General features: G+C 49.9%; 1 protein-coding gene across 1 annotated transcript; it reads right to left on the bottom strand.

Annotated features, from left to right (window-relative positions):
* GPR50 (G protein-coupled receptor 50) lies at nucleotides 1-25,009 on the bottom strand (the record flags this gene model as incomplete). The annotated part of the gene is made up of 2 exons (XM_079541813.1): nucleotides 1-866; nucleotides 24,835-25,009. The coding sequence occupies 2 exons, from the start codon at nucleotides 25,007-25,009 to the stop codon at nucleotides 1-3; spliced, it is 1,041 nt and encodes a 346-aa protein (XP_079397939.1).
* Between the last annotated feature and the right edge of the window lie 1,284 nt (nucleotides 25,010-26,293).

Below are 26,293 nucleotides of genomic sequence, written 5' to 3'. Positions count from 1 at the left end.
TCACAAGTGTATTTCAGCTTGGTTGTTGTTTGTTACGGCTGGGGATGGCTTGCTTTTCAGCCCTTCCGTCCCACCCTTGGACACATCGATGAAGAGCAGCCTGGGAGTCCGAAGCATCAGCAGAATCCTTTTGTACTCCTTTCGGAAATTCTGGTTAAGCAGCCCATAGATCACAGCATTGAGGCAGCTGTTAAAATAGGCCATAAAATAGCTTAGGACAAAAAGCCACTCTGGAATGTGTGGCTGCACTTTGGAAGGATTAATTGAAACAGCAAGGCCAATAAAGTTTAATGGTCCCCAGCACACAGCAAAAAGGACAAAAACCACAAACATAGTCAAGAAATTCCGGATGTCGGCAGCTCTGAGCTTCTGCTTACAGTCTTGTCTCACCCGGTGTTTGACTTGAATCACCAAAATCCAGATCCGAAGGTAGCAAAAAGTCACGATGGACAGCGGGACAATGAAGTGGACGACCACCACTGTGATAGTGTACGATGTGCTCACCGTCTGGGCAAAAGTGCAAGAGTAAATCCGGGGGTCGTACTGCAAGGAGCCAACAAAGAAGTTTGGCACAATGGCCACCACCGTGAGCGTCCAGGTCAGGCAGATATAGCAGCAGGTGTTCTTCAGGTTGAAGAGCTTATCATACCGAAGGCTGTGGCAGATGTAGCAGTAGCGGTTGATCGCAATTGCAGTGATGTTGAAAATCGACCCGATGACGCTCAAGCCCATCAGGAACCCACTGATCTGGCAGTGAACGTTTCCCATAGTCCATCCATTATGGAAAATGGCACTCAAGATCAGAGGATACGGATACACCGCCACTACCAAGTCTGCGACAGACAAGCTGACGACAAAGATGTTGCCTACAAGAAAGGACAAGAGACCATGAAGGTTAGCACAGATCTGACAGGCAGCTTTCAGCTCAGAGCTCCTCTTCAGCCTCACTGCTCGCAGCCTTCACTCCACCTAACATTTGGAGTCTGAAACCGGGCAAAATTTCCTCTAATTTCATAAGACTTTGCTCTCCTCGTTAATAGGCCAGCACGGCAGCAGCCACCAGACAGCTACACAGCACTCACTGTCCTGCAGAGAGCATCATTACTTTAAACACCACATAGAACATATTATCATACAGTGACATTCACAGAATCACAGAACGAAATAGGTTGGAAAGGACCTCTAGAGACCGTCAGGTCCAACCCCAACTCCACATGAAGCTCAGCTCATTATGGGCCTAAGAACTGGAGCAGGCAGATTAAGTTTTCAGCAGTTTGTTCATTATACTGACAGCAGTAGCACAGGAAAGGTTGTTTCTGGTCATTTGCAAATGAAAAGCTAAGTTTTCACCACAACTTTGCAGTGTTCTTACTGAGGAGCATGTGTTCCAGTGCAGTCAGCCTCTATGTGCTTATCTTATCTGGTACTTCTTCCTGTTCCTTTAATATTTAAAGTTGTTCAGAGCAATAGGAGAGGTCAATCACTCCTGCACAGTCTGGGCCTATGCAGGGAATATGATTTATAAGCTTCTGTCAGCCACTTCTGCAGTGTATGTGCTGCAGGTTGCCCACTTACACTTTAAAACCAGGAGAGTAGAGAATCTGTGCAGACGTGACATAATTTAACCCTTGCTGGACTGAAACTGGCACACTGCACAGGAAGACATCTGCCAACAGCACTGCATGGAGAGCCAACAGCCTGTGCAACCCGTGACTTCCCACAGTGGTTTCCAAAAGCTGGGAAAGGCTGCAAAGCTTCAAGCACTGGCTGCAGAAGTAAGGGACGCCTTCACACCCCCAAGAGGTTTGGAATTAACTCCTCTGGTTTTGAAAACTGTTCCTAAAACTAAATTAAATAATCTTTCCAAAGGGACCAGAAGCCAGGCTCCTGCAAATCCAAGCTGAGCAGATGCAAACAAGAGCAGAGACCACAAATCACACCGTCACCTCTGCAACAGGGCCCTGCAGCTTGCCAAGCCCAGGCACTGCTGAGCAGAGCCAGCACAAAGAAGCCAAGGAGATGCAGAAGCGGCCAAGAGCTGTTCCTCCCCATGGCTGCAGAGGTTGCTGCTCGTTTTCTGAGTCTGGTGTATTTTTAGGTAGGGAAAAAGCTCTTCTGTTTATTTTGCCAGTCAGACCAGAGGAGCACATTAAGAAAGGAAGTGTGAGGTCTTTAGAGAACTGGCAGAATGACAGGAGTAGCCGTATTGCTGGAAGGGATTATCTGCCAAATGCAGCTTTCTGATGACTAGACAAATCACCATTTCCAGAGGAACTCAACGATGCTGAGAGGACAGCACACCAGGGAAAGCCATTTTCCAAACATCACTACCTGCAGGGTATGTCTGCAGTAGCAGGAAGGAAAGCATTACTAGAGTATGGGTGGAGGATATGTTTAACACATGTAAGGTGCTAGCACATATGCACCTATGTGTTGCTAGCAACACCCCAGCCCACCAATCACACCAGCACCCTCTCTTCAAACCCCCATAGCTTTCTATCTACCAGATTATCTCAACCAAAAAAAAAAAAAAGGATTGAAAAAAAAACCAAAGGGGGCTTTTTTTTCCTGTAGTACATGTGAAGAGGCCCTCTGAGAGCTCAGTTCAGCTGGGTCACTGGCTTTGGTATTTGGAAAGCATACCCAAGGGCTGTTGGAAATCGCAGCTGTGTTGTCAATGCAGTTGGCTCACTGCTATGTTTGTTCCCAGCAAAAACCATCAGCGCCAGTCAACAGCTCCCATCAGGCAGCAGAGCACACTTCACACCAGCTGGAAAACAGTCCAGACTTGAGAACAGCCCACAGTAGCACAGAGCTGAGACAGCTGACATGAAGCATCATCTTAAAGCAAATATTAGCACAGGTCAGGCAAAGGGCTGAAATCTCAGCAGGAGAGATTTCACATGCACAGCCCTAACACCGCACACCACTTCTGGGGCTGCCCTGCCTGAGCAGTCTGCTTTTTGCTCATTTCATAACCTCACTTAGAGCTTTTTAAAATGCAATCACTGAACCCGATCCCCACATAATTAGCTCTGCTTACTGCCTCAAGACAAGTGCAGAACCACCTGTAACTGGGCTCAGAGCTCATGTAGGCGCCCAGAGAAGGAGCACTACTCTGCAGCAAAACTTACATTCCTGCAGTCACTAACACGTCACCTCAGCAAAAGGCAAAGTGGGTCCTCAGCACCTGAACCTCCTTTCAGAAGTTTTTTCCGGACACTGTGGACTGCAAGCCTTGGCATTTCCTGGAGCTGAAAGGCAGCCATGTGCAACACCCGGCTCTGAACCAGGCAATGCAGAACAAGGCTGGATATCCAACTCCTCTTATGGGAAGGCAAACCTGCCAGGCTCTGCTCTGTGTTCCCTGCACTCCCGGCCCTCCTGCCAGCAGGAAGGCAATTGCCTTGGCACGGTGTCAGCTACCTGAAAATAAAGTCAGAAAGCTTAACTTGGCACTGTTCTGCAGAAAAACACTCATCTTCCCTTTCGTTTGGCAAGATGGTCAATTTCATATTTTTCTCCTGGTAGGTGAGCGTGGAGGTCAGAGCCATACAGCAGCCCCTTGCCGGCCGATCCTGGCAATCAGTACATTTTTAATGACTGAGTACTCCAACGAGGGGGCACATTGCATGCCTCCAAGCACAACAGGCCTTTCAACATGTGAAAATTAGCTGCTTATTATTTAAAAAAATGCGAGCTTCAGCAATGAGTGCAAAGCCATGCAGCTGCTGTGGAAGGTAAACAGGTAATAATCACCTGTTACATTTCACTACTGAATTTTTTATATTTCTCTAACAAAAAGCAAAGGAGTAACACCAGCAAGTAATACCAGCAGGACATTACCTCAAAATTATCTGCTGCTGTAACACTCATTCTTACTGTGTCTTTTTCTCTTTGTAAGCATGCAACTGTAATTCCTCATTGCCTTTCACTCTCCATCATGTTGTTAACTTCTATGTGGTGTGAATTGGTTTGTGTGTCACTGTGTTCCATCCTGCTACAGTCACACAAGAAGGAGCTCAAGCGGTGTGCATGGCAGCCTGCCCCACACACAGCAGCAGCACAGAGCTGAGCACATTTCCAGAGAACCTTGGAAGTTTTCCACATGCCATAGGTCCAGCACAAGGCTACGGACTACAGAGGTACAACAAACACAGTTCGCAGTGTAATCCATAGGTTTCCTGGAACACAGAACAACCTGGAGCCCGGCAGCAGAGCAGGTTATAGCCACGTGCAGGTAATGCAGAAGGAGATGATCCCAGAGTGCCTTCTGCCCCACCACTTTGTGAGCTCCACTCCTCACTCCCATGCTCCTACACCCATGCTTCTGCTCACTCCAGCTGCTCCTGTACCCAGCAGCTTCCCGGAATTATCTGACCACGCAGGTTATCTGAGGGCTTACTGTCAGGGCCTGGCACTAGCCTTCATACACGTGGAAGCCCCGCAACAAGTTCTGCAAACCAATCAACCACAAAGAAAGGCTTCCAATGGCAGGCTGCCCGATCACCACCCGACTGCCAGACAAACACACATCAGTCTTCTACAGAGATTAACTGAGCATCACTGTGCAAACAGAAGGGTCACAGCCCTGCAGGGAGGAGGGGACCCAGCAGCAGGCCAGATGCAGGTGCATGGGGCTCTCCCCAGCAGCCAGAGCAGGTGCTGCACTTCTGCCCAGCTGCAGGCAGTGACTGACAGCTGGAGAGCAGCAGGTGCAAGAGCATTCGTTGAGAAAATGTGCTAAGGTACACAAAGTGTTAGAAGTTTGCTGGTGTTTCTGTTTGTGGTGACACTTCCCTATTTGCAGCTTGCAGTAAGAAGCATCTTCACCTTTATGCTTCTCTTTCCAGCTTTTATAACAAGCAGGCTACCCAGGGAGGTGAGGGAGACACAGACACCGGAGGGGTTCACGAACCATGGAGATGTGGCACTGAGGGATGTGGGCAGGAAGCATGGTGGGGTGGGCTGGGGTTGGAGTGGCTGATCTTAATGGTCTTTTCCAATGTGAATGATCCTATGATTCATGTCTAGAAGGAGATAAACTGGAACTGAGACCCACATCATCTTCAGAGGGATATAAATACATATAATAGGGTTTGATAAACAATTTTACAGGCCAGAACTGTAAAGCAGACCTCTGATGGCCACGTAGTTTATTTAGCCTTTGAAAGCTTACCCTCACTGCTCAATGCAAAATGCAAAATGCACCATTTGCCTCAAGCAAGATAGATAAAGTCTTAAAAGCTTTATTCAGCACGCAACAAGACTATTAGCTGTGACAGCCTCCTTTCTGTGTTTTTTTTCACCTGCCACTTGCTGTGCATTTGCTTGTACTACAACGACCTCCACTCTGCAGACAGAGTGCACGCTGGGTTCTGCACAAAGCAGCAGTTCACAGAAACCCCTTTCAGAACAGCGTTGTTGTTTTTACAATATGAAGATGGAAGTGAGTTCTCAGTCATGTTGTCACATGCAGCTGTTTTGGATTTTGGACTGATCGTGATACTGCGGTGCTTGTGGCTTCTGGACCTGCAGCCCTCACTGACGAGCATCTGCAGCATCAGGAGCTGCGAGGGATGACTGCAGGGCACAAAGTAAGTGCCCGCTCAGAGAGCATCAGCTCAGCCTCCTATGGGGCTTGTGCTCAGTGCTGCTGTTCCACACAAGCTCTGGGCTGCTTGGGGAGCTTGACCTGAGAGCATCGCACACATGGCAACAATAAAATCCAGACTGACATTTTGACATGGAAAGTGCTTGACAGGAGAGCCCAAGCGAAAATCTGAGAAACCCTCTCTAACGTCCAGGCAACAGGAAAAAACCTTGCTGCTTAATTCATTAATCCATACATTCTAATCGAGAATTTCATTCAGGTATCTAAGAAGCCTGTTCCAAGACAGGAATAAACAAGAGAAAGAAAAAAAGCATCTGATCGATTATCCCACATCACTGCTCCCCCGGGATGCAGAGGGCACAAAGCAGGGTCTCCTGCAGCCAGGCAGACAAGCAGTGGGGCTGCCAGCCTCTCAAATTCTGACTGTGCCGCATAAAGTGATACTGAGGGTAATGAACAGCCAGGGGCACGCAGCATGCTTGCGATGTAAGCTTAGAGAATGTGGAAATATCCTATGTAAGGACACAGTGAAGGTCCTAGGCAAAAGTAAAAGATTGCAGGATAATTTAACTTTTTCCTGGCAAAAGTTCTTTGAGTTCTTTCCGCACTACTTTGACCTCAGAGAGCAGCAGTGAGCTCTGCATGCACCATCGCCTGTTCTGCTGGTACCATTCCCAAAAGTGAAGGTGAGAGCACTCAGTGCTGCCCTGTCTTGCAGCAGGACCACATCTGTGAAGGAGCGAGGGTATGGCAGCCCAGCATCCCTTCGGCACCGTGACTGGAAGCCTCAGAGCCCACCTTGCCATGGCTGCAGGAAGCTCCCTGCCATCTGGTTTGGTTAGAAGCCTTGTTTCTGGAGGATGGGGAAACTCCACTGTAACCACAGAAGTAGAAAGGAGCAGTTCCCTCACACTTCCATCACATTCATTTTTTTCTGCTCCATGTATTATTTTGTCTGCCAGCTAGAGAAAAGAACTGCTTACACTGCTAGGTGGAGGACTGGATTTTAGATGCTTTTAGGTCACGACCTTTAACTGCATTGCTGTCAGGAACATATCTGAGCCATGCCTTCAGCTGCTCTAATTGAGCACAGTGAAGGGCAATCATTTGCAATGTTTACACTCCAGAGACTCACAACTTTCATTTGGCTAAGTCCAGCCAGCTTCAAAGCCAGATCCGAGCTCGTCAGTCTGTGGAAATGGGCTGGAAATGGAAGACCAGCCCTGCTCGCAGGATTTCCTATCTTTCCTTACACTGCTTACCATTACACTGGAAGCACTGTAAACACCATGCATTTGCCCCAGGTATGTTGCAGGTGAAAGGTAGACACTGACTCTAAGCTGAATAAAATGAATTGAATTCCCTCCTCTTCTAGACTTTTTAACAGGGGTCAGCTCTCTGGTGCCAGTTACTTTCAGGCTTCAGGAGATGCTGTAGTACTAAATTCAGAAGACCTTTTCAAGATACACCTGAATACCATTTTAGAGACTCAGACTTGAAATAAGACAGTATTGTGCAGCACCCAACTCCAGGAGCGAGAAAGCTTAACTCAGACAACAGAGGAAAACGCAGCAGGACACAGATCAGCACAACACAAAATGCTGCCCTGAATCCAACCTCACTTTCTAATGGAGGCTCAGGACAGTCCTCTAACACATACTGATCCTGACAGCATTGAGCCTCCAGCACTCTTCCAGCAAGAACGAGAGACTAGAATCAAAATAAGTCAGCTGTCATATAAAAACCAAGGCCCTTTCTAAATAAAAGAAAATTAATTTATAAAAAGACTAAGTCTAAATTAATGATTAGAGGAATAATAATGAAAACCTTGAGAAAACAGAACAGAATTACACTGTGTACACATGATAAAATAGAGCACCTGTGCTCTGAGCATCCTCAGTTCAGAGATGCTGAAATGGGCTTAAATGCCCAGAGAAAGCTTGTCTGCTTTTCTCATTCTCAGTCATTCTAAAGAAAACTGTTTCCTTTCCCAGCACAGAAAATGGTTGTGCTACCTCAATTACTGTTCAACCAGCCTTCAGTCTGCTGAGAGGGGTAACATTGCCTGCATCACAGATGGTGAAAGACAAACCCATCATCTGCCGGCCTGGCCACGGCTATGAGAACTGAGAGAGAAGCAGTGCATGTAAGGAGGAAACCAGAAAGTGAAAAAAAATCTTTCCTAGACCTTCTGTTCATTCACAACTAGCTACTCATCCCATTGTAAACAGAATTACTTTCACCTGGGAACACTTTAGAGACTCCAATACAATTGCCCTGGCCAAAATCCAATGCAAACAATTCAAGCTGATTTAATAATAATAAGGATACTGGAAAAAATTACCTCAAATAAAAAATTTAAAAAAAACCAACAAAGCAAGCCCTAGAGGACCTTTTTACTTTTCCCAGAAATGAGTCCAAAAACAATGTTTCCCAGATCATCAGCAATCTTTGTTTTAGATACTCCACAGGGCTTACAGGACTTGAGTTGAGTCTGGGTCCAGGATGGGCAACAAGGAGCCGCTGGTGATGTGAGAAACCCCTGGGAATGAGGAGCCCCAAGGGAATTCCAAGAGGACATCTCCTTATGGGTGGTTGGTTTTTTTTCCCAATGCCTTGTGACATTTAGTCATCTCTGAGGTGCAGTGTGTTCAGATATGAAAAGAGAAAAGCAGTCCACACTAAACCTGTTCTAACATAGGCACGTGTGAATGTGGCTTAACTGGATGTGCTCCAACACCGATACAACAGGAAGTCTAACTGTGGCTAATATCCAACTGGATGAAAAAGGATGAGATTTTATGGGACTGTGACACTTAAATTACTGGAACAACATCTTTCAATAGGCAGGCACGTGTGCAGGCAGAAATACACACGGCAAATGGAAGATCTTGCACTCGTGGAGCACAGCCAGTGGGGCTGAGCAGACACCTCTGCTACCAACAGCTTCCAGCACAAAAGCGCTGCTGGATTCTGCTCTTACACAAGCAACATCTTGACCTCAGAAAAAAACAACAAACACCAGAAAGAATAAAAGATTCTGGGGAAGAAAAAGCTGCTCGTGAACCAGAGAAACTCTAAGGTTGCCTAATCCCGAAATACCCTGAGTCCTACTTTCCTGTCTGTAATGACGGGGGCAGACCTACTTTAGAGTTGCATAATCACCATCAAGCGATGGGGCTTTTAAGTGTCTCCTTAAACTCTTCTGCCCTTTCTCTTTTTATCTCTATTGAAGTTTTCTCAGCAAGAAATAAATCACAGGGATTTCTTCTCTCTGAAACTATTTAACATCCCAACCAGAATACTTCAAAGTGGTACCATGAAACTTTTGCCTTATGACTCCCATCACAGTCTTAGAAACAGGACTACGTGCAGCCCTTCAAATGCCAGCCCTGCATTTAAGCCAGTCCCTGAATGCTGGGGAGACTGCTTCCCCCTCCATTGCCTGTAGGGCTGGGGTACAGGCAAGAAACCCACCTGAGATGCAGCTGAAAGCCACCCCAAAGGTCAGTTGATCGTCCCTGCAGGGACAGCTTCTCATCCTAGAGATTACCGACAAGATGGAGTACTGAAGATGGAGGCCATTGCCCTTACTCAAATCCAAGCAGCTTCCCATCCCACATGCTGCAAATAGAGGTTTTAATCGTGTGCTGGTTGAGCAAGCCTAGAAACAAGGGAGGAAAGAAGCAGCACCTTTAGCCAGAGTGCCAGCTCCCCCAGGCAGGGTAAAGCAGAAGAGAGCATTGGTATTTCACACTGCCTTCTGCTACTGAGGTGCTGCAACTCCTGTCAGCTTTAGAGGTCACCCTTTCATCTGCCATTCGCTCTCCAAAGGCAAGAGAAATGGTCGAGACTCCTATTTTTTTGAAAGAAAAACCTCACTCACTCAGCCTCTTCTGAAAGGCCCTCTTCCTTACAGCTAGGCTTTCCTTGTCTAAAAACAGCATTTTTAAAGAGCTGTCATTTGTCAAGCATAAGATACGAATTCCTGTCTCCCTGTCTCTTCAGAATCATTTGTAACCCTCCATTTCCTCTGCTTAGCAGGATTCACTGATATTTTTGCCTTTCACTGCTGAAATCCCATGTTGTTAGCTGTCCCCAGTGATGCATTTTTATCAACAAGCTCCAAAGTGACAAGTAACTAAGGAGCTACATCAGTATGAAGCAAAGGCTGGGCTTAGTACAGAGGTGTCTACGAGAGATCTTTGCGTCCAAATACAAACACAGATATCATACATTCATCTTGAAGTCTTTAGAGCTTTTGCAGTATCACGTATCACTAAAAATACCTTTCTGAGAGGGGGCTGTTTTGACAGGTTAGACAGGTTGGGAATTTCCAGCAGGAGCGTAACACACGACCCCAGGGCAGGCAACAAAAACTCACAGCATGCTGCCCACCTCTTTCTTCAAAGGGAGCCCCCATATCAAGCTGTTAGGAACACAGACAGTACAGGCAGATCTGAGGCGAGTTTAGTGCGTGCTGCAGTGAGCTTTGCAGAAACTGTGCCAGAAAATTTGCTTGGCACACTGCCGGAAACGTGTGAGAGCTTTGCACATTAATGAGAAACTGAGCAGAGTCCAGCAAACGCCCTGCGCTTCGTGAGCAGAGCTGGCAGCATGGCCAATGGGAGTGCATTTCCTGGCGGGGATGAAAACGCACCCACAGTGGTTGTGCCCCTACCTGTGCAGCTCAACTGACACCCGAGAGCCAGGAGGTCATCTTCAGTCCTGCAGGACTGTCCTTGCACTCCACGTGAAGCTATCAGCAGCCTGAAATGGCTAAGTCAAACATCTGCATGCATTTTAAGGAACCCGCGGGTGATGCGCAACATCAGAGCCCAAAGGTAGCAGGGTCTGCAGCGTCAGCAGCAGATGGAAGGACATGCATGGAAAGACAGAGCTGCAGCACGGGCAGCAGGCTGCAGCCAGGCACAGGACAGGGTGCTCCAGCCACCACAGCTGCTGCCCAGGCAGATATGCCCAAGGAGCACGTTGGCTGCACACCACGAAACACGCAGAGCCTACGCCAGCAGCCAGCATCTCAGCATCAGGAGTGCAGGGCACAGAGTGCTGTCACTAATTGGGATGAGGCAGGAGCAAAGGGCAGAACGGGGAAGAAGTCTTCTTTGGTCTCCCCCAACAGTTCAGAGTCTTTCCCAAATTCAGCTACATAACAAAGCCTTTAGAAGGAGGACTATGGCTTCCTCTGCCTTAGGAACAAAGCGGGAGCTCTCATGCCAGTGCTGCCTTCTGATACTGTCCTTTTATCATTTGTTCGGGAATGAAACTGTAACAAGGCAGATTCATATCAAATGACAAATAACAGCTGTGGGGAACAGAAAAAGGTGCCGCACTTTATTAGAACCCTTTAAGACCCTGACAGCCTGAAACACACTGTCAAAGTGGCAAATGCAGCCGAAAAGGGGAGACAGAGATCACAGTAGCTGCTAAACCTAATGAGAACTTGCTAAAATTAAGGGCCACCCTCCCCCTTTCATATTCAGTTTCAAAACACCACGTAAAGAAATTCAACCCTTTATAAAGACTGTGTCATTAGTGCAGATGTGACACAAAACCCTGGCAAGGATTTCAGATTGAAAGGTAACTGTGAACTCCCAGGCGGTGGCTAAAACCCTAGGAATACATTCATCCTGTATTACGCTGAAGCCCTCCAATATTAAAGTCATAAATCTTGCCAGAATGAATTTCACCATTATTCACTTGGTGTTATAATATCGCTTAAAAACCTGCAAGCATTCAACTGGGAGAAAGAGAAGCTGATGTGTCTGGAGCATCAACTACGAAACACACCCAGGACTGACAAGTATCCTGCAAGCCAAGTGATAGGTTTTGCCTTAAGGGTGCTGACTTGCAGAGGGGATGGGAGCATTCTGCTTCTAACAGGTCCAAAATAAAACTGAAAAACAAAATGAAATACTTAATCTGCCAGCCAGGCCCAGATCACCCCCAGCAGGAGCGTGCTGTGCTGACAGAGCTCTGCAGTTCTGCACCAGGCAGTCCTGCAGGGAATCACTCAGGGCTAGTCTCACTTTGGATCACTGACCTCAGGGACAGACAGGAGACTTCAAGCGAGGAATTTGCCAGGTAACTGCCATGCAATCTTGAGCAAACCACTGCTCGGCATTTCAGCTCCGTGCTCTGCCAGCAGCCGAGGATGGATGGATGATCGGAGGATGACGATGGCAATCGTGCAGACCAGAGGAGCTCCTGACAGACTCCAACACGGATTGCTGTACCCACAGCTGTCCTGCTGCTCCCACTTGGGACCCATTCATGCTCCATACAGCCACAGTCCAGTCCTGGACTGCCAGCGCTTCAGTGCGCACACCCTGCGTCAGCCTGCAGAGCTGCCCAAGGTCTCCTCAGGAGAAACCTTGCCAGCTTAGTTCCCCCAGGGCTCCCACTGCCTGCACACCTCCCAGCAGGCCCCGCTTTAACTAGGACTTCATGCACACCTCTTGGCTTCCTGAAACTGGACACAAATGCTCACCTGCCAGGAAAGAGAGCTTTGGCACCGGTGTACAGCAGCACGGTGTCGTGTCCCTGGCTGTAACAGCAGCACTGTGTGACTGCTGGGAGGAATGACGCAGCTCAAACTGCCAGCACTGAACTGCATGGTGCTCTAGGACCACAACACACCCAGGCAAGGCACAAGAGAAGGACACGGGAAGCACGAATTATTGACTTTTTTTTTTTAGTCAGCACTTTCTGCACAATCCTCCGATGGAGCGGCTGTTGTGGAAGATGCAGCACAGTGAGTCACTGTGATGGTATATGTGAGAGCTTCCTCAGACTGTCCAAAGACAGACACAAGCAGAAGCATAGGCAGGGCTGCTTTTGGGTAACGGCAGCATTTTCTACAATGTCATCTTCCAGCAAGTCTGTTCTGGTAATCACAGAATTGCATGAAACATGGCTGCATGGATGCGGAGAGGTTACCTGATTCACCATCTTCCTCTTTGGGAGACAGCACAGTGAGCTGCTCTCACCAGCTGGGGTGCCAGCTGCCCCCACCAGCCCAGCAGACACTCACCCCTTCTGTGTACAAACCTCAGAGTATCAGTGCTCCTCTTTTGTCCTATCCATTCCCTTGAGAAACGAAGTGTGTCTGATCACAATGTCTGCCTCTCCCCGGTCGTTTTTGTTTCTGAAGGCCAGCTTCATTCCCATTTTATAGAAGAGTGGATGACTCATTGAATTTAAAAAAAAAAAAAGGTTTCCACACAATGGAAACAATGGTTTTCAGCAGAGCGGGGATATTGTTTGTGATCACACTCATTTAAAAGGTATAGGGTGACCCAAGTTTTCCAGGAAAGCGGGGCATTCTGTTTTTACAAAACTACAGAGCACAGAACAAGTTCATACATACACAGTGCAGAGTTGGCCTGTGGGAAAACTGGCTTCATTTCGGAGCTCAGGGATTAGCTCAACTTTTGTATGGATGACGCCCAAAACCAGAAAAAACAGAGGTAATAACAATGCTGGTGAGAAGTCGCTGCCAGTGTCAGGTTGAACTAACCCATCTTTAATCCCTCAGCCTCAAGGAGGAAAACTGCATGTTTCATCGTGGGCATGGAGTTATTTGCAGAAGTCTCCTCCAAGCCCCAAACGCTTCAGCAGGATTAGCAAAGGCAGCAGCAACAGCTTAGATGTCTTTTGGAACTTGCACACTCCAAGACTGGGAAATCAGCAAACAATGCACAGACAGACACAGTAGAAATGTCCCAGGGGTGCAGACAGTCTCCATTACAGTTTAGACTTCAGCTGATAGCAGAGCCTCTGTCTACGAGGCCCCAGTCCACAGGACACAAAACGAAGGAAATGAAGACTGGTGAGACAGGCCCACCAAGGAGACCAGGGACCGGGCTCCCAAGGGGAAGCGCAAAGCTGGCACTGACTGCCATGGGGCACACGTGTGCAAACAACAGAGGCAGCAGCACCTTTGTGACAGCATGCCCTGTACTGCAGTGACAAGGACTGCATGCTCCAGGAATTCAGTCCCACAAGTTCTTGGAGAAGCGCTCCCTTTGCAGAAGAAGAAGTAGTTGCCGTAGTATAAATAAATAAGCAAAACCTGCAAAAAATACATATGTTAGGAAGGCAGCAGGCCCAGATTTAAGTGGAACAATCACTGCATAATGCCGCAGTACAGCAGAAAGGTTGAGGGTTACCTAAATTGCCACTTGAGAAGGAAAAAGCAAGACAAGGAGGTTGAAGTAGTGCTAGCCAGCACAGACAAATTGGTTCGCTAATGGATCTGATGCTGACTTAATCTTCCGATTTGGCAGTGCCCTGAGAAGCCTGCTCTTTTTGCCTCCCCTTACCTAAATGAAATTAACCTATTCCAGAAAATTAAGGACAATTTATCAGGCCATTGAAGGTGGACTGTTTGTTGGAGCTGGGTCTGTGTTGTTCCCCCCGAGACAGAAGAGAAACTTGGCAATTCAGAAACATGAAAATGGGAGGGCTGGCAGCGTCCATGCAGACTCTGGCTGCCTGGCACCCCAGTGCACAGCCTGCACACCCCGTCCTGCATTCTGGAAGCACTGTGTGCACATTGGTGCCGCAGGAAGTGTCACTGCCAGCACATCAACCAGCCAAGGGCTTCTGAATGAGCACTGCAGGGCAGAGTATTTTGCTGCGATGCCAAGCCCTTTTCATTCTTTGGTGAAGCTGAAGGTAGCTGAGGCTGTGCAAGGGGACTGCAGGATGCCGCACTCTCCTTTGCCACCTTCCAGGCACAAGGCAAGACCCACATCAGCAGCAGCAGAGGGCTCAGCCCTGACTCTGCGGAGACTGGGAAGCATTGTACATGAAGCCAGCATTCACAGGTCCTCTGCTCCATCCCACAACCCTCCCATGGTTGGTGGGAGCCTGCCACACCACAGGTGTGCCTCCACCTCCTGCAGTTACCTCTTCCTTCGCATGATCTCCAGCAAATGTGCATGCTGAACAAAGAAGTGATATTGAGATCTTTATCCATGTTGGGGGTTCTGTTGCGAAGGAAGTGAAAGTGAGAATGTGTTGGGAAAGCAGCTCTGGTGGCACTATGTAAAAGCAGGGGAGCAAAGCTCTGCTCCACAATGCACGATTGTCTCCTCCCTATTCACAGAGTGTTTTCCATGGATGTGGTCTTTTGTTTACAACAACACTTGTGGCTATTGGAACAGTCAAACAAACATCCAGCAGATAACAAATTCAAGAGCCTAAAATGATATGCTTATACTTATCATTAATAGTCATTATGAAAGCATCTGAGAAATCTCCCAATCCCCTATCCAGGATAACAGAATTCAGAGTTTACCAATGCTCCGGAGATATATTTTGGAAACTAGAATGACATAATGCAAAATATATTTCATTACCCACATAACGTCCAAGACAAAACTAGATACTGGATAAAGGCCAGATGGGAAGTCACAAACTTTTGCAGTTCTGTAGCTCATGGGGTATTCAATCTTTAGATAATTGTACCAGCTCAGACTCCTGCACATGATATCACACAAATGATTACCTATCTGCTCTCATTTCCCAGAGATACATGATCACAGAGGCCTTAATGGGAGGACACCACACAACCTCAAAAAGAATAAACACACTTTATCCTCACAAGAGACTGTTAAGACACCAAAGGGATGTGGAAAATTGGAAATAGCATCCGTGCTGAGAGCATAAATGATCCTTCTCTTACGGAGAACAGAACTGGGCTGCTGCACCTCACTGGGAAAAGCAGAAAAACATTTGCAAACACAAGTCCTATTACAAGAGCCATAAATCCACATCCCACAGTTCCTACTGTTCCTCTCCTCTCATTTCTACTTTGGCCCTTGTTGCTTTCTTCTATATTTCAAAGGACAGGGAAGAGCCAGACACCGCTGCAGCCAAACCCGTTGCATCATGTCCCGTCTCAGCACAGGAGGTCCCCAGGCGATTCCCCCTCTCACAAGGACGTTCCCAGCAGGGCAGCTCCCTGAGGGAGCGCAGCCGATCTCACTGCTCCTGCAGCAGCAACATCAGGAGCACAGCCTTAATAATGGCTTTGACAGATGTATTTAACAGCAGCGCAGGCAACATCACAAGTTAAGCTCTTGTTTCTGGGTCTTTTCTGTTCTTCAGTCCCTCATCACATCCAGCGTGTGAACCATCTAATTTTCAGGTTTTAGGAGGAGAAAGGGCATAAAGCACCACACAAAATCAAAACTGCATAAAGTGCTTGCTCATAAGGTACTACATTCTCCGCCACTTCAAATTTTCTCTCTAAGCTGGGATGAATATGTACAGTATTTTGAATGGAATAAATCACGGACCCTCCCAGGAATGACATGGAGCCCCGAGGCAAAGGGCTGCCATACATGCCGTCCTGGATAAGCTGTAGAAATTTTCTGTATTTTGATTGTTCTCCTTTTGCTTAAGCATCCCACACTTTCAGCTCTGTATATAAACAGTGTCTTGGACATTGAGTACCTCCAGAACCGAAAAGCGTTCAGAAAGCCAAGTCAATAAGATCCATACTTACCATGTTGGATTACTCCCTGGAGACCAGAGGGCTCACGTGCACTCTCAGGAGAAGAGCTGGGGGTCATCTGTCCCTGTCCCACCGCCAGCAGCAGCAGCTGCCTCCCACAGAACACACACTGGGCTGCAGTGAGCCAGCGCGCCCCGGGGAGCGCTGCTCCTGACGTGCAGCCAGGCACTCCAAGCTCACGTGTAGTATTAATGCATGTAGTATTAATACATCTAATATTAATACAACACGCTCGCTTTCCTAATGAGAGCACTCATTTTTAAACACCGCTCCGGTAAATACGCAAGAAAATGTTACAAAGTGGTTGATGCATAAAGCTTTCACTTACCAAGTTAATGAAACTAACCGGAGGAGGAGATAAGGCGAGGAAGCAGCAGCTGAGGCCTGGGAGGGAGGGAAGGTGCTGTGTCTACATGAGACGATGCTGCCAGGGCCAGGCACAAACAGAGGCCAGAAATCCCAACTGATTCAACAAAACACACCCTGACAAAGCAGACAAATCTTGATGAGTCTCTTCCCAGAGAAGCCTGCATCACATAAGCCTAACTTGGTGTTAGCTCAAGGATCTCCAGCAGAGCCATAGCCATGCTGCACGGGTGATGGCTGCCTGGGGCTCGAGGCTCTGCCGGTGACAAACCAATGGAGAAGCCCAGCAGTCCCTGCAGATGCCCTGGCTAAGCAGGTCAGGTGCATGCCTTGCCTCGAGTAAAGCCCCCATCGTATACAGAACGGCCCAAGCTGCATCCACTATACAAGACGCTGTGAGAGCAAGCGTCAGCTCTGTGCTTGCTGCCAAAGAGCCCTACAGGAAGTACAGGAAACCCTGCTGCAGAAATAAGTCAAACCACTCTCGTCCCAAAACAACACAGGGCCAAATTTACAACCTTCTATTTTCCCCATTCGGTAGAGGGGAATAATCCCACACAACAGCACATGTCCAATATGATTGCTTTGGAGACATGAGAGGCTTACACCTTAGGGAAGTGTAAAACCTGCATCACTAAGGTTTCCTCACCAGCAAGGGAACGAAACATTGCCTCCTGGTGATTAAGAGTGTAATTATTAGTCCTGAAACACTTTGAATTACCAGGTGCATTTTCTTTAAATGGGCTCTATTGTTCCTGCAAGCAGACGTGAACCTCTGATTTACCCATGACTCAATAGCCCCACGTGTTTGGTGCACTGGGCACTTCTTGCTCCGCGCTGCCCTCCTGGCTGGTTGCCGTAAACAATCAACTGAAATGTAAACAGAAGCTTTTGGAGCAAAGTTGTTCAGAACAGATGCATAAATTAAAACACCAACTACAGTGATATCTTACTAATGGTTTCTTCTAAACTCTTAACATCTATGTGTGCACACCTGGATCTCAGTAAAGCTTATAGGTAATCTCAAGTTCAAGGCCATATTCAAGCAAACCTTTCCACTCAGACTCACTCTAAAATCGGGAGGAAATCTGCCAGGCAGCATAAAATTTCTGCTGATAAAATCTGAATCAGGCTTCCCCCATGGTGACGTTCATAAAGTATCTCCTATTAATCTGCAGTATTTCCTCCACTTTCTAAAGTAAAGAAGCCTGGTTCCAGTGACTTCATTGCAAAGCAGGTCTTAAGCAAAATTAACACGGAAGAAGAGAAAAAGACTTTATGAATTTCCCAGACACAATGCTGACAAGAAATGACACATATCTAACCGCCGTGTAATTGCAATATAATTTTCATACTGAAATGAAAAAAGTGGCTGTCTACAAACCAGAACTGCACTGCAGGAAAAGAAGTATCAGAGCCTGTTTGTTTGACTTCATCCCACGTGCAAGGAAAAGTGGGTATCTTTCAACACAGAGCAAACGGACAACAGCATCTCTTTTGAAGGTAAGAACATGGTGAAGGACTGGCTCATCGACGCAGTGAGAGCACCCCAGCAGCTGCAAACACTTTGTAAGGTTAATAATCTACCAGAAGATCTGCAGCCTTACTCTGGGGAAAAAAATGACTCAAAAAAGGAAGCGGATAGGAGAGAACTGCAGTCAAAATGTAAATAAGGAAGGACAGATGCCACCGCGGGAAGGCAGAAATAGTCTCTCTCCTTGTAAGACCTGCTTGTTGTTGCCCGCTGCTCCACTTCCATTTCTGTATAATTTATTCCAAAGCGAATGTATTATTTTGAAGACTCCGCAGAGAAGGTGGAGAAGGCAGTGTCTGTGCTGAGGGACACAATGCTGCTGTTCAGCCACCGGTTACTTCTTGCTCCTACACTAATCGCAGAGGCTTTGTCTAGGCTGGGATTTACCAAGATTTTAATTAACAGTTTCCGAGGGTAAAGACACACCAGGAAGGCTCCTCTCATTAGCTAGTTAGCTAATTGTCCCAATTAAGCAGGGCAAAACAGTTTGACTCCCTGGTTTCCTTGCACACAAACCCCTCACCCGGCACTCTCGCAGGCTGCTGCCCGGCTCCCATCTGATCGTCCTGCAGGAAGACTGGGCAGGCTGCAGCAGGCAGCATTGCTCGGCCTTTTGATGCCCACCCAGACTTGTGCCATGGTCACCACAGCTGTCCTGCAGTGAGCAGAGCGTGCTGACAGCCCTGCTGAGCCATGGGTGGATCGGGGCTGGCTGCCCAGCACCCATCAGCAAGCTCCGGGGTGTCCGGCCACCCTCAAGCCAGTGCAACAGGGGAACTGTGCCCAAAGGTGGTGCTAAGATCATTTAACACACCCAGACCTCAGGGCTCTGCAGAAGACACTGAGCGGACGGTCTCAGACTCGCTGGTTAAACCCAAACTTCCAATGTTCAGGAACAAGAATGGCTGAATGTCAGAAAGCACAGAGCGGTGCCATCACTGTGGGGCTGCACAGGAGCCTGTACAGCATTCCCCTCCTCACCCCCAGCCCAGGGCACAGCCCTGTCGTCCTGCTGCACTCTGCCACAGCCTCTGGATGGGATTAAACACTACCCATCCGGAGTGGAGAAAGAAAAGCAAACAAAATGCAAAGGAAATGGGAAAAAAAAAAAAAGCAAAAAAAAAAAAAGCAAACAGAGCACGTATGCCCACCTTCCCTCTTCCTGACACCACACAGAAACAAGCTTTCTTTGTGACCTCCCAGACTAAAAGGCAAAGCAGAGCCCCCAGAGGATGCAGATGAGTCTGATGCAGATCTCCTAATGAGAGGAACTTCACTGTAATCCAAGCGCAGTGTGTGGAGACCTGCAGCACCAGGTAGCACAGCTCATCTGGAGCACGCATACTGTGCTGTGGGCATGTCCTGCCCCACACAGAGCCTGTCCTGAGAACACCGTGTCACAGCAGGGCCTCCCTGTGAGGAGCTGGGTCACCATACGGCCTCCCCACAGCCCCTTCACATTCCCCTTGCTGTTGGCCAAGACCCCCAGCTCCCTCTGCAGCGTCCCATCCGCGATGCTGTATGTTCAGCCAGGGCTGCTTCCTCCCAGGCACAGCATCCAGTATTGCTCTTGTTAAACTGAATACAACCAGTGATTGCCCAGCTCTCTTGTCTGCCTGGATCACTCCAGAAGCCTCTCTGCATGTCTCTGATGTCTCTCGACATCAGCAAACTTACTCAAAACATCTTCTAATTCTACATTCAAGTCAAGAAGACAATAAAGAGAACTGCCCTGGGGAATCCTGCTACTGACCAGCCTCCAGCTTGATGGAACTCCATTTACTATCACACTTTGGACCTGACCCATCAGCCAGTTGCTCACCCAGCATATTCCGGTTTTGCCTCGTCACATGCTGGACATTCTGTGCAGGAGGATGAGGAGCCCACCCTGGGCTCTGCTGCACACCTCTCCTCCCAGCAGGCACCTCACCATGTGGCAGAGAAGCACGCAGAGCGTGGGCAGAGCGATGCAGGAGCCAGGGCTGCAAGGCAGGAGGTGCTGGAGCTGTCAGGCTGCCAGGAGGCACTGAGAGAAGGGTCCTCACTCAGCTAGAAGAAACCTAAAACCTCTATCCACAACTGCACAAGTACTTAGCCCAGGAACGCCTGCAGGGACTGCTGCTGCTCGTGGCACAGAGCCAGGACAACGTGCCCAGGAGGCTCTGGCCAGACCACTGCCCCAGGACGGACCACCGCCTCCCCACAGCACGCCCACCCCATTGCTTCCAGAGCCCACTGGGCAAACTGGGGAACACTGTGCTGCCCCACAGCCTGCTGTTTGCTACAGCCTCGCTGAAGCGAGAAAAAGAGCTGACCAGCAGCATTTCTCTCATGCAGAGCCCAGCAGGGAGCTGCAGTCCCCTGACAGAGCCCTGCGTCCAAGTGGGCCAGGAGAGATCGGTGCCCATGGTGGGAGCTGCGCCACGAACTGGCAGAACAGATGAGCAGCTGTCTATGATGTACAGAGAGAAATTAGTCATCTCAGGCTTGTAGCAGATGCTGGAGGGTTTGTGGTGTTAAAAAGAAAAGAATAAAAAATACTCTCAAACCACCTACACGGACTTGCAGCTTTCTAGGACAAGGAAATCCTGCAGGATTCCTGGGAGGAAACAAGTCACAGCTCCCAAATGCATATGAGATACAAAAACAGAACATGGTCCAACACGATGCCTCTAAAAGGTCAATTTCCCCAAACCACAACCAACCAGGCACAAAAATAACTGAACCAAAACACCTAAATAAAAACAAATGTGGCAGTGTTCAATGGGAGATGTTCAAAGAGACTTCAGCAGAGCTTTCCTTCTTCCAAAAAGAGCAATGCCACATTCAAAAAAATTTACTTTGCTTAAAATAAGGATCAGGACGGGAGCCAAATGAAGAAATAAATAAGTAATAAATAGAAAATCCATTACACAATTAATAGCTGGAAATAACACATTTTGTAAAGGAAGCTAAACAGTATGACAAGAAATAATGGCTACAGGTATGTCAGGAAAAAAAGCAGCCATCTGTCAACACAACAGGCTGACGGTAAAACTGTACAGCCAGTGTAAAGCAGAAGCATTTCTCTTACATTTGCAGACATGGACGACTTATCTATGTTTCAGTCAGAACCAAGTTCTCTCAACTCCAGAAGTGGGAAAAGTATTCAACGCTACCGCACATCTTTCAGGTCTGTGGAACTAGAAGTGGGGCCACGCAAGGGAGCTCCCCAAATCCCTACGAACGACCTTTGTAAAGAAAGCAGAGAAACGTTGCAGGGCAGTGCGGAAGTTCTGGAGGTCCTGGAACAATAAATACAAGCCCACTCAAACACAAACGCTCGCGCCGTGCCAACATTCTCAGGCGGCTAAGGGCTGACCCAGGAAGCGCGGGCTGATAACCCCGGCTGCGGCCCGCACGGTAGGCAAAGGGCAGAGCAAGCAGCACAGGACGGGAGATGGAAACGCAATGGTGCTGGTCAGCACAGCTCTGCGGGAGGAGGGCCTGTCAGACCCATCTGAGGGCTCCTCTGAGACGACGCATTTGGCTGACAAAGGTAACCGTGCTGACATAACGCGCGCAGACTTGTGCGTGGCACTTGACTTGGGCTGGTGTGACAGCCTGCCACAGAACCCCCCGCACAACACAAGCACTGCATGTGTGTGCCACAAGGGGACGGGATGCAGGCAGAGCCCCGGGGCCTTGGTGGAGTTACACCCACGCTGAGTGCCCCACGAAGGCTCATCTCCACGAACAGACAACGTCTCTACCAAGGAACAGGAGCCACGAGGCAGCAGAGCAGCTTTCTGCGGGGAAGCTCCAGGCTGCAGTGGGTTTTCAGAGAACGCACATTTTGGCTGCGTGTCTCTGTTTGCACAAAGTTCAGGAGGGCTGCAGAAGTGCACATCCAGAGCCTCTGCCCGAAGAACAGGCTAATTCTTTTAAAATGTTGGCTAATTTCTTAGCAGAGTTTTCACATTAGTAAAGCTACAAGGACCCGCAAATGACAACCTGCATGCTCAGATATGCAGCAGCTCCCACTTGGCCGTGTGTCTGCACATGCTATTTCCCACATGGGTCTGAAGATACGCTCAGCCCTCTGAGCTCCATCTAGCAATAACATGGGGAGTATCACCACCCATCTGACACGTCCTCCTTCCACAGGGAAAACAGAGGCAGTGGTTTCTCCCGGACAGTTTTAGAGGTCAGACTGCAAAGGCTTTCAGCTGCCAGAAAAGTTCACTCCTCCTCATCTGCCTCCATAAAGGCACACGGACACCTCTCCTGCCAGAGGTGCAGAGCTCTGCCTCATGCATGCCCTTTGCCTCAGCCTTCTCAGTGTCCTGCACCACAAACACGCAGACCAAAGCCTGTGATCCTGTTTGAAGCTCCCTGGCTACATGAGCAGCTCCACACACATGTGGGTGTCTGGGTGTTACTCCAGGGAAGTAAAGGCTGAACCAACCACTACTGGGGAAGCCCAGAGCTCTCCATGAGTCTGGATCCCCTCTGCCCACAGCCATCACCTTCTGCACTCATCCAGTGGTGGGCAACACTGTGGCCAGGCAGACACTGCTGGCAATCAAGCACAAGCCCGCTGCACTGTGCCAGGTCCTGCAGAGAAGACCAGGACCAAAGCCCCATCCCCACGACAGCGATCCCATACTGCGCAGTGCCAGCTTCACAGCTCAGTCTGGTCCAGCTCAGCCTGGGTGCAGCCCTGGCTCCAAGTGGACAACACTGCAGCTGTTCTCTTTCTGGATCCCCTATAAGCCTGTTCCAGCAACAGGGCTGGGTGCAACCAGGATTTGGCAAGAGCTGCCACATTCACACTGGCATCCTTTTCATCTATTGCTTCGCTTAGTGTAGGTTCAACAGGAGCAGGAAAAGCCTTTGCTCAAAGGACTTCCAACCAGACGCCGCACCATGCCCAGCCCTGCTCCCTGTGCTGCCCATGGGCCAAGGGGCAGCAGGAACTGCTCCTGGTGCTGCTGCTGCTGCTGTGTGATGCTGTGCGAGCATCCTTCACACACACAATCGTAGCCAAACAAGATGACAATCAGGTAGTGCTTGGATGTGTTACCTTAATGAACTTCAGACCACCACTACCTGCCCAACCAGCACCCTCCCCTGCTGCTGAGCTCCTCCAGTGTCGTCCCCAACACACCAACACCACCAAAGCAGGACAGGGCTCCTGACACCAGCTACTGCTCTGAAGTGAGCACCTCAGGCTCTGTGCACAGCATCCGCCCAGGACGGCTAATGAGGGCTTCACCTGTGCTGCCCTCAACCGTGGCTCCCAGGGGTTTCTCAGAGAGCAGACCTCAGGCTGCTACGCAGGAGGAAATTTTGGAAATATCTCCAATATCATGCAAAGTCAGTCTCCGCTTTTGCAGTAACTTTAACTTAGCTCACAGGGGAGACAGTGTCACAACATGCAATGTGTGTGAGCAAACAGAATGAAAGGCAATGAAAGCAGCTGATAGCTCTCGATCCACTCGTTCCACTTCCCAAGCTGACAAAGAACCACCAGCTGTCTGGGGGCTCCGTTTATCCTTCCCACCACCCACAAGCTCACACCGCTCACGTTTTGAAACAAAGCTGAAGACAATGGCAAATGTAATGCGTGTTTACGTACCATGGATACCACAGGGCTCCTTCCATGTGCCAGAGAAAACACAGCGACTCAGTGGCAGGGCTGCTGCCCCCCGCCCTGCCCCAGCCAGCAGCCACACTGTGCTGCCAGGAATCATCAGATGTTGTCCCATCTGCTACTGGTACAGCCCCTACTTGTACGGAGCTATATTGAGCAACTCCACATCTACAGAAGATACAGAGATCAGCATCTCCAGAATGCTTTTAACTTTCTCTTGTTATAAATACTGGAGACATTTCATCCAAACCATTTAACAAGCCATAAAAGTAAAGGTCACTCAATGTGTCTGGCTGTAAAAGCAGTCAATGTACCCTTAGCAGCACCGTGCAGATCCCCTAAGAGCCATTTATGTACCTATATCCTCAAACGACACAACTTCGAAGGCAAAAAGGAGGACGCCCTCCAAACATACAGTTCTCTTTAAAAGGGTTAACAGCAGCATCACCGTTATCACTTCCCTAGATTAACTCATTACGCGAGCCAACGCGCAAAGCTTCAGAGCAGACTCTCAAAGCACCGCGCACAAGCTCCGCTCTGCTGCCACTCGGTCACCCGAAGCTCAGCAGCTTCACGAAGCACCCGCTGCGCGCACGGCGGGGACGTCGCAGCCGGCGTTTGGCGGAGCAGCAGCTGGGCGTGCAGCGGGAGCTGCCCCTCCGCACCGCTGCCTGAGAGGACCCGCTACCGCCGCCTGCTTCCCCTGCTCCTTCCCGGCTCTCTTCTCCTTGAAACCGATGAGGGCTTTACCTGGATCGCGACCGGAGGACGGGCTCCTTTATTTGCAGCTGTCTCTGGGAGACAAAACTTCGAAGAAGTTGGAGAATCAAAAGAAAAAAAAAGAAAAAAAAGAAAAGAAAAAAAAAAAAGAAAAAAAAAAAAAAAGCGACGTGGGGGGGAAAAAAAAAGACAAAAAAAAAAAAAAGACAGTGAGTCCGAGCAGCCCGGGCAGCACCTCGGGGCCGGCGGGGAGCGGCGGGCGGCCCCACCGCCCAGCGCCCGTGCGCGCCGCCCGTCCCGCACCGCCCCGCGCCCGGAGGGGCAGCGCCGCCGTGCGGGGCCGGAGCCCATCCTGCGGGGCGGCGGAGCCCCGGGCACGGCGCCGCTCCGCCCGCCGCCCCCCGCCCGCCCGCGCTCACCGGCGTTGCGGAGCTTCTTGTTCCTCAGCACCGAGAGGATGACCAGCGCGTTGCCCAGCACGTCCACCACGATGGTGACGATCAGCACGGCCGCCAAGCCGCTGGCCGCTCGCGCCGCCGGACCCCCCTCCAGCCGGCAGCCCGAGCAGCTCCCGTTGCTCCCCGGCCGCTCCATGCGCGCTCCGCCCGGCCCCGCCGGGGCCGCTCCGGCCGCCGCCGCCCGCTCCTCCTCGCCGCGGCTCGGGGGGCTCCCGCCGCCCCCTCCCCCGGGCGGTGCCGCGGCCCGGCCCGGGGCGGGGCGGGGGGGCCGGAGCGGGGCCGGGGCGGGCGGCAGCGCTGTCCGACGGCGACACCGCGCGGCGGCGGCGGGATGCGCCCGGAGGTCCGGAGCGGGCGGCGGGGAGGTGGGGGCCGGCACCGTCCCGCTCGCTGCTCCGCCGGCCGCGGTCCGCGTCGTGCCGTGCGGCCGGGGGCCGGGGCGGCCCCCGCCTCCCTGCCGTGGGGGCTCGGTTTTGCTCCATCCCACCGTGAGCGGGAGAGCCAATCTCCGCCGTCGGGTTCATTCTGCGAACGCGTGCCCCTCGCCGCTGCCGTCCCGCGGCCGCATCCGTTCTCGGCTCGGCTCTAAGCTCGGCTTAGAAAGTAAAGCCAGAAAGCAGGTTTTAGCGGGGATGCGGTGAGCCGCGGCTGCACTGCGCCGTCGGACGCGCTTCCCAGGGAGAGGGATGTTGGCCCGAGCGCGGCAGTGTTCGTGAGCCATTTGGCTGACATCCTCACCGATATCCTGTGACTTTGTCAGCCCGGGAAGACTTAATCCACGTGTATAGCAACAAATGAAAGGCAATTGGACTCATGAAAGGTTCCTTCCTTCTGAACTATTCTATTCTGTTCTGTCCTATCCTGCTCTGTCCTTTCCCTATCCCTTGGGTGAACCCACTGAATTCTATACAATTTTGCAAATATGTTCTATCTATACCAAACATCTTTCTCTACAGCCTTTTGTGTCCGTGCCCATGACCCACCTGCAGTATGGTGCAGCTCCCACAGAAACGTCCTTTCATCAGCTCTCAACTTCCAAGTGGTCTGGTCTGTGCTGTTTTCACCACTTTAAGGCACTTCCAGACGTGCTTTGGACATGGAGAGCTGGGCTGTGATTTCCAAGGACCTCGGCTCGAATGCAGGTGCCTTGGGCTTGCTGGCTGGTGAAACTAAGGAATTCTGGCTGAAGTCAAGGGCAAAGCTGCGTTTTCAACAGATGTGTGTGATGCCATCTCCTCTCCTCCAGCTGGGAGGCTTTCAAGAGTCCCAGCAAACCCACACCAGACTGACCATCTCCTGCCAGCATCCAACCCGCTTGTGCTGCCCTAGCCCCCCATTGAGCCGGCTGCCCCATGGGGTCCTGCCCTATGGTGCCAATGTGCAGTTGCTGAGTGACTTGGTGGGGGGATGCAGAGTGCCA

Source organism: Tetrao urogallus, assembly GCF_951394365.1.
Source record: "Tetrao urogallus genome assembly, chromosome: 13".
NCBI lineage: Eukaryota > Metazoa > Chordata > Aves > Galliformes > Phasianidae > Tetrao > Tetrao urogallus.
This window is presented reverse-complemented; position numbering and strand designations above follow the sequence as displayed.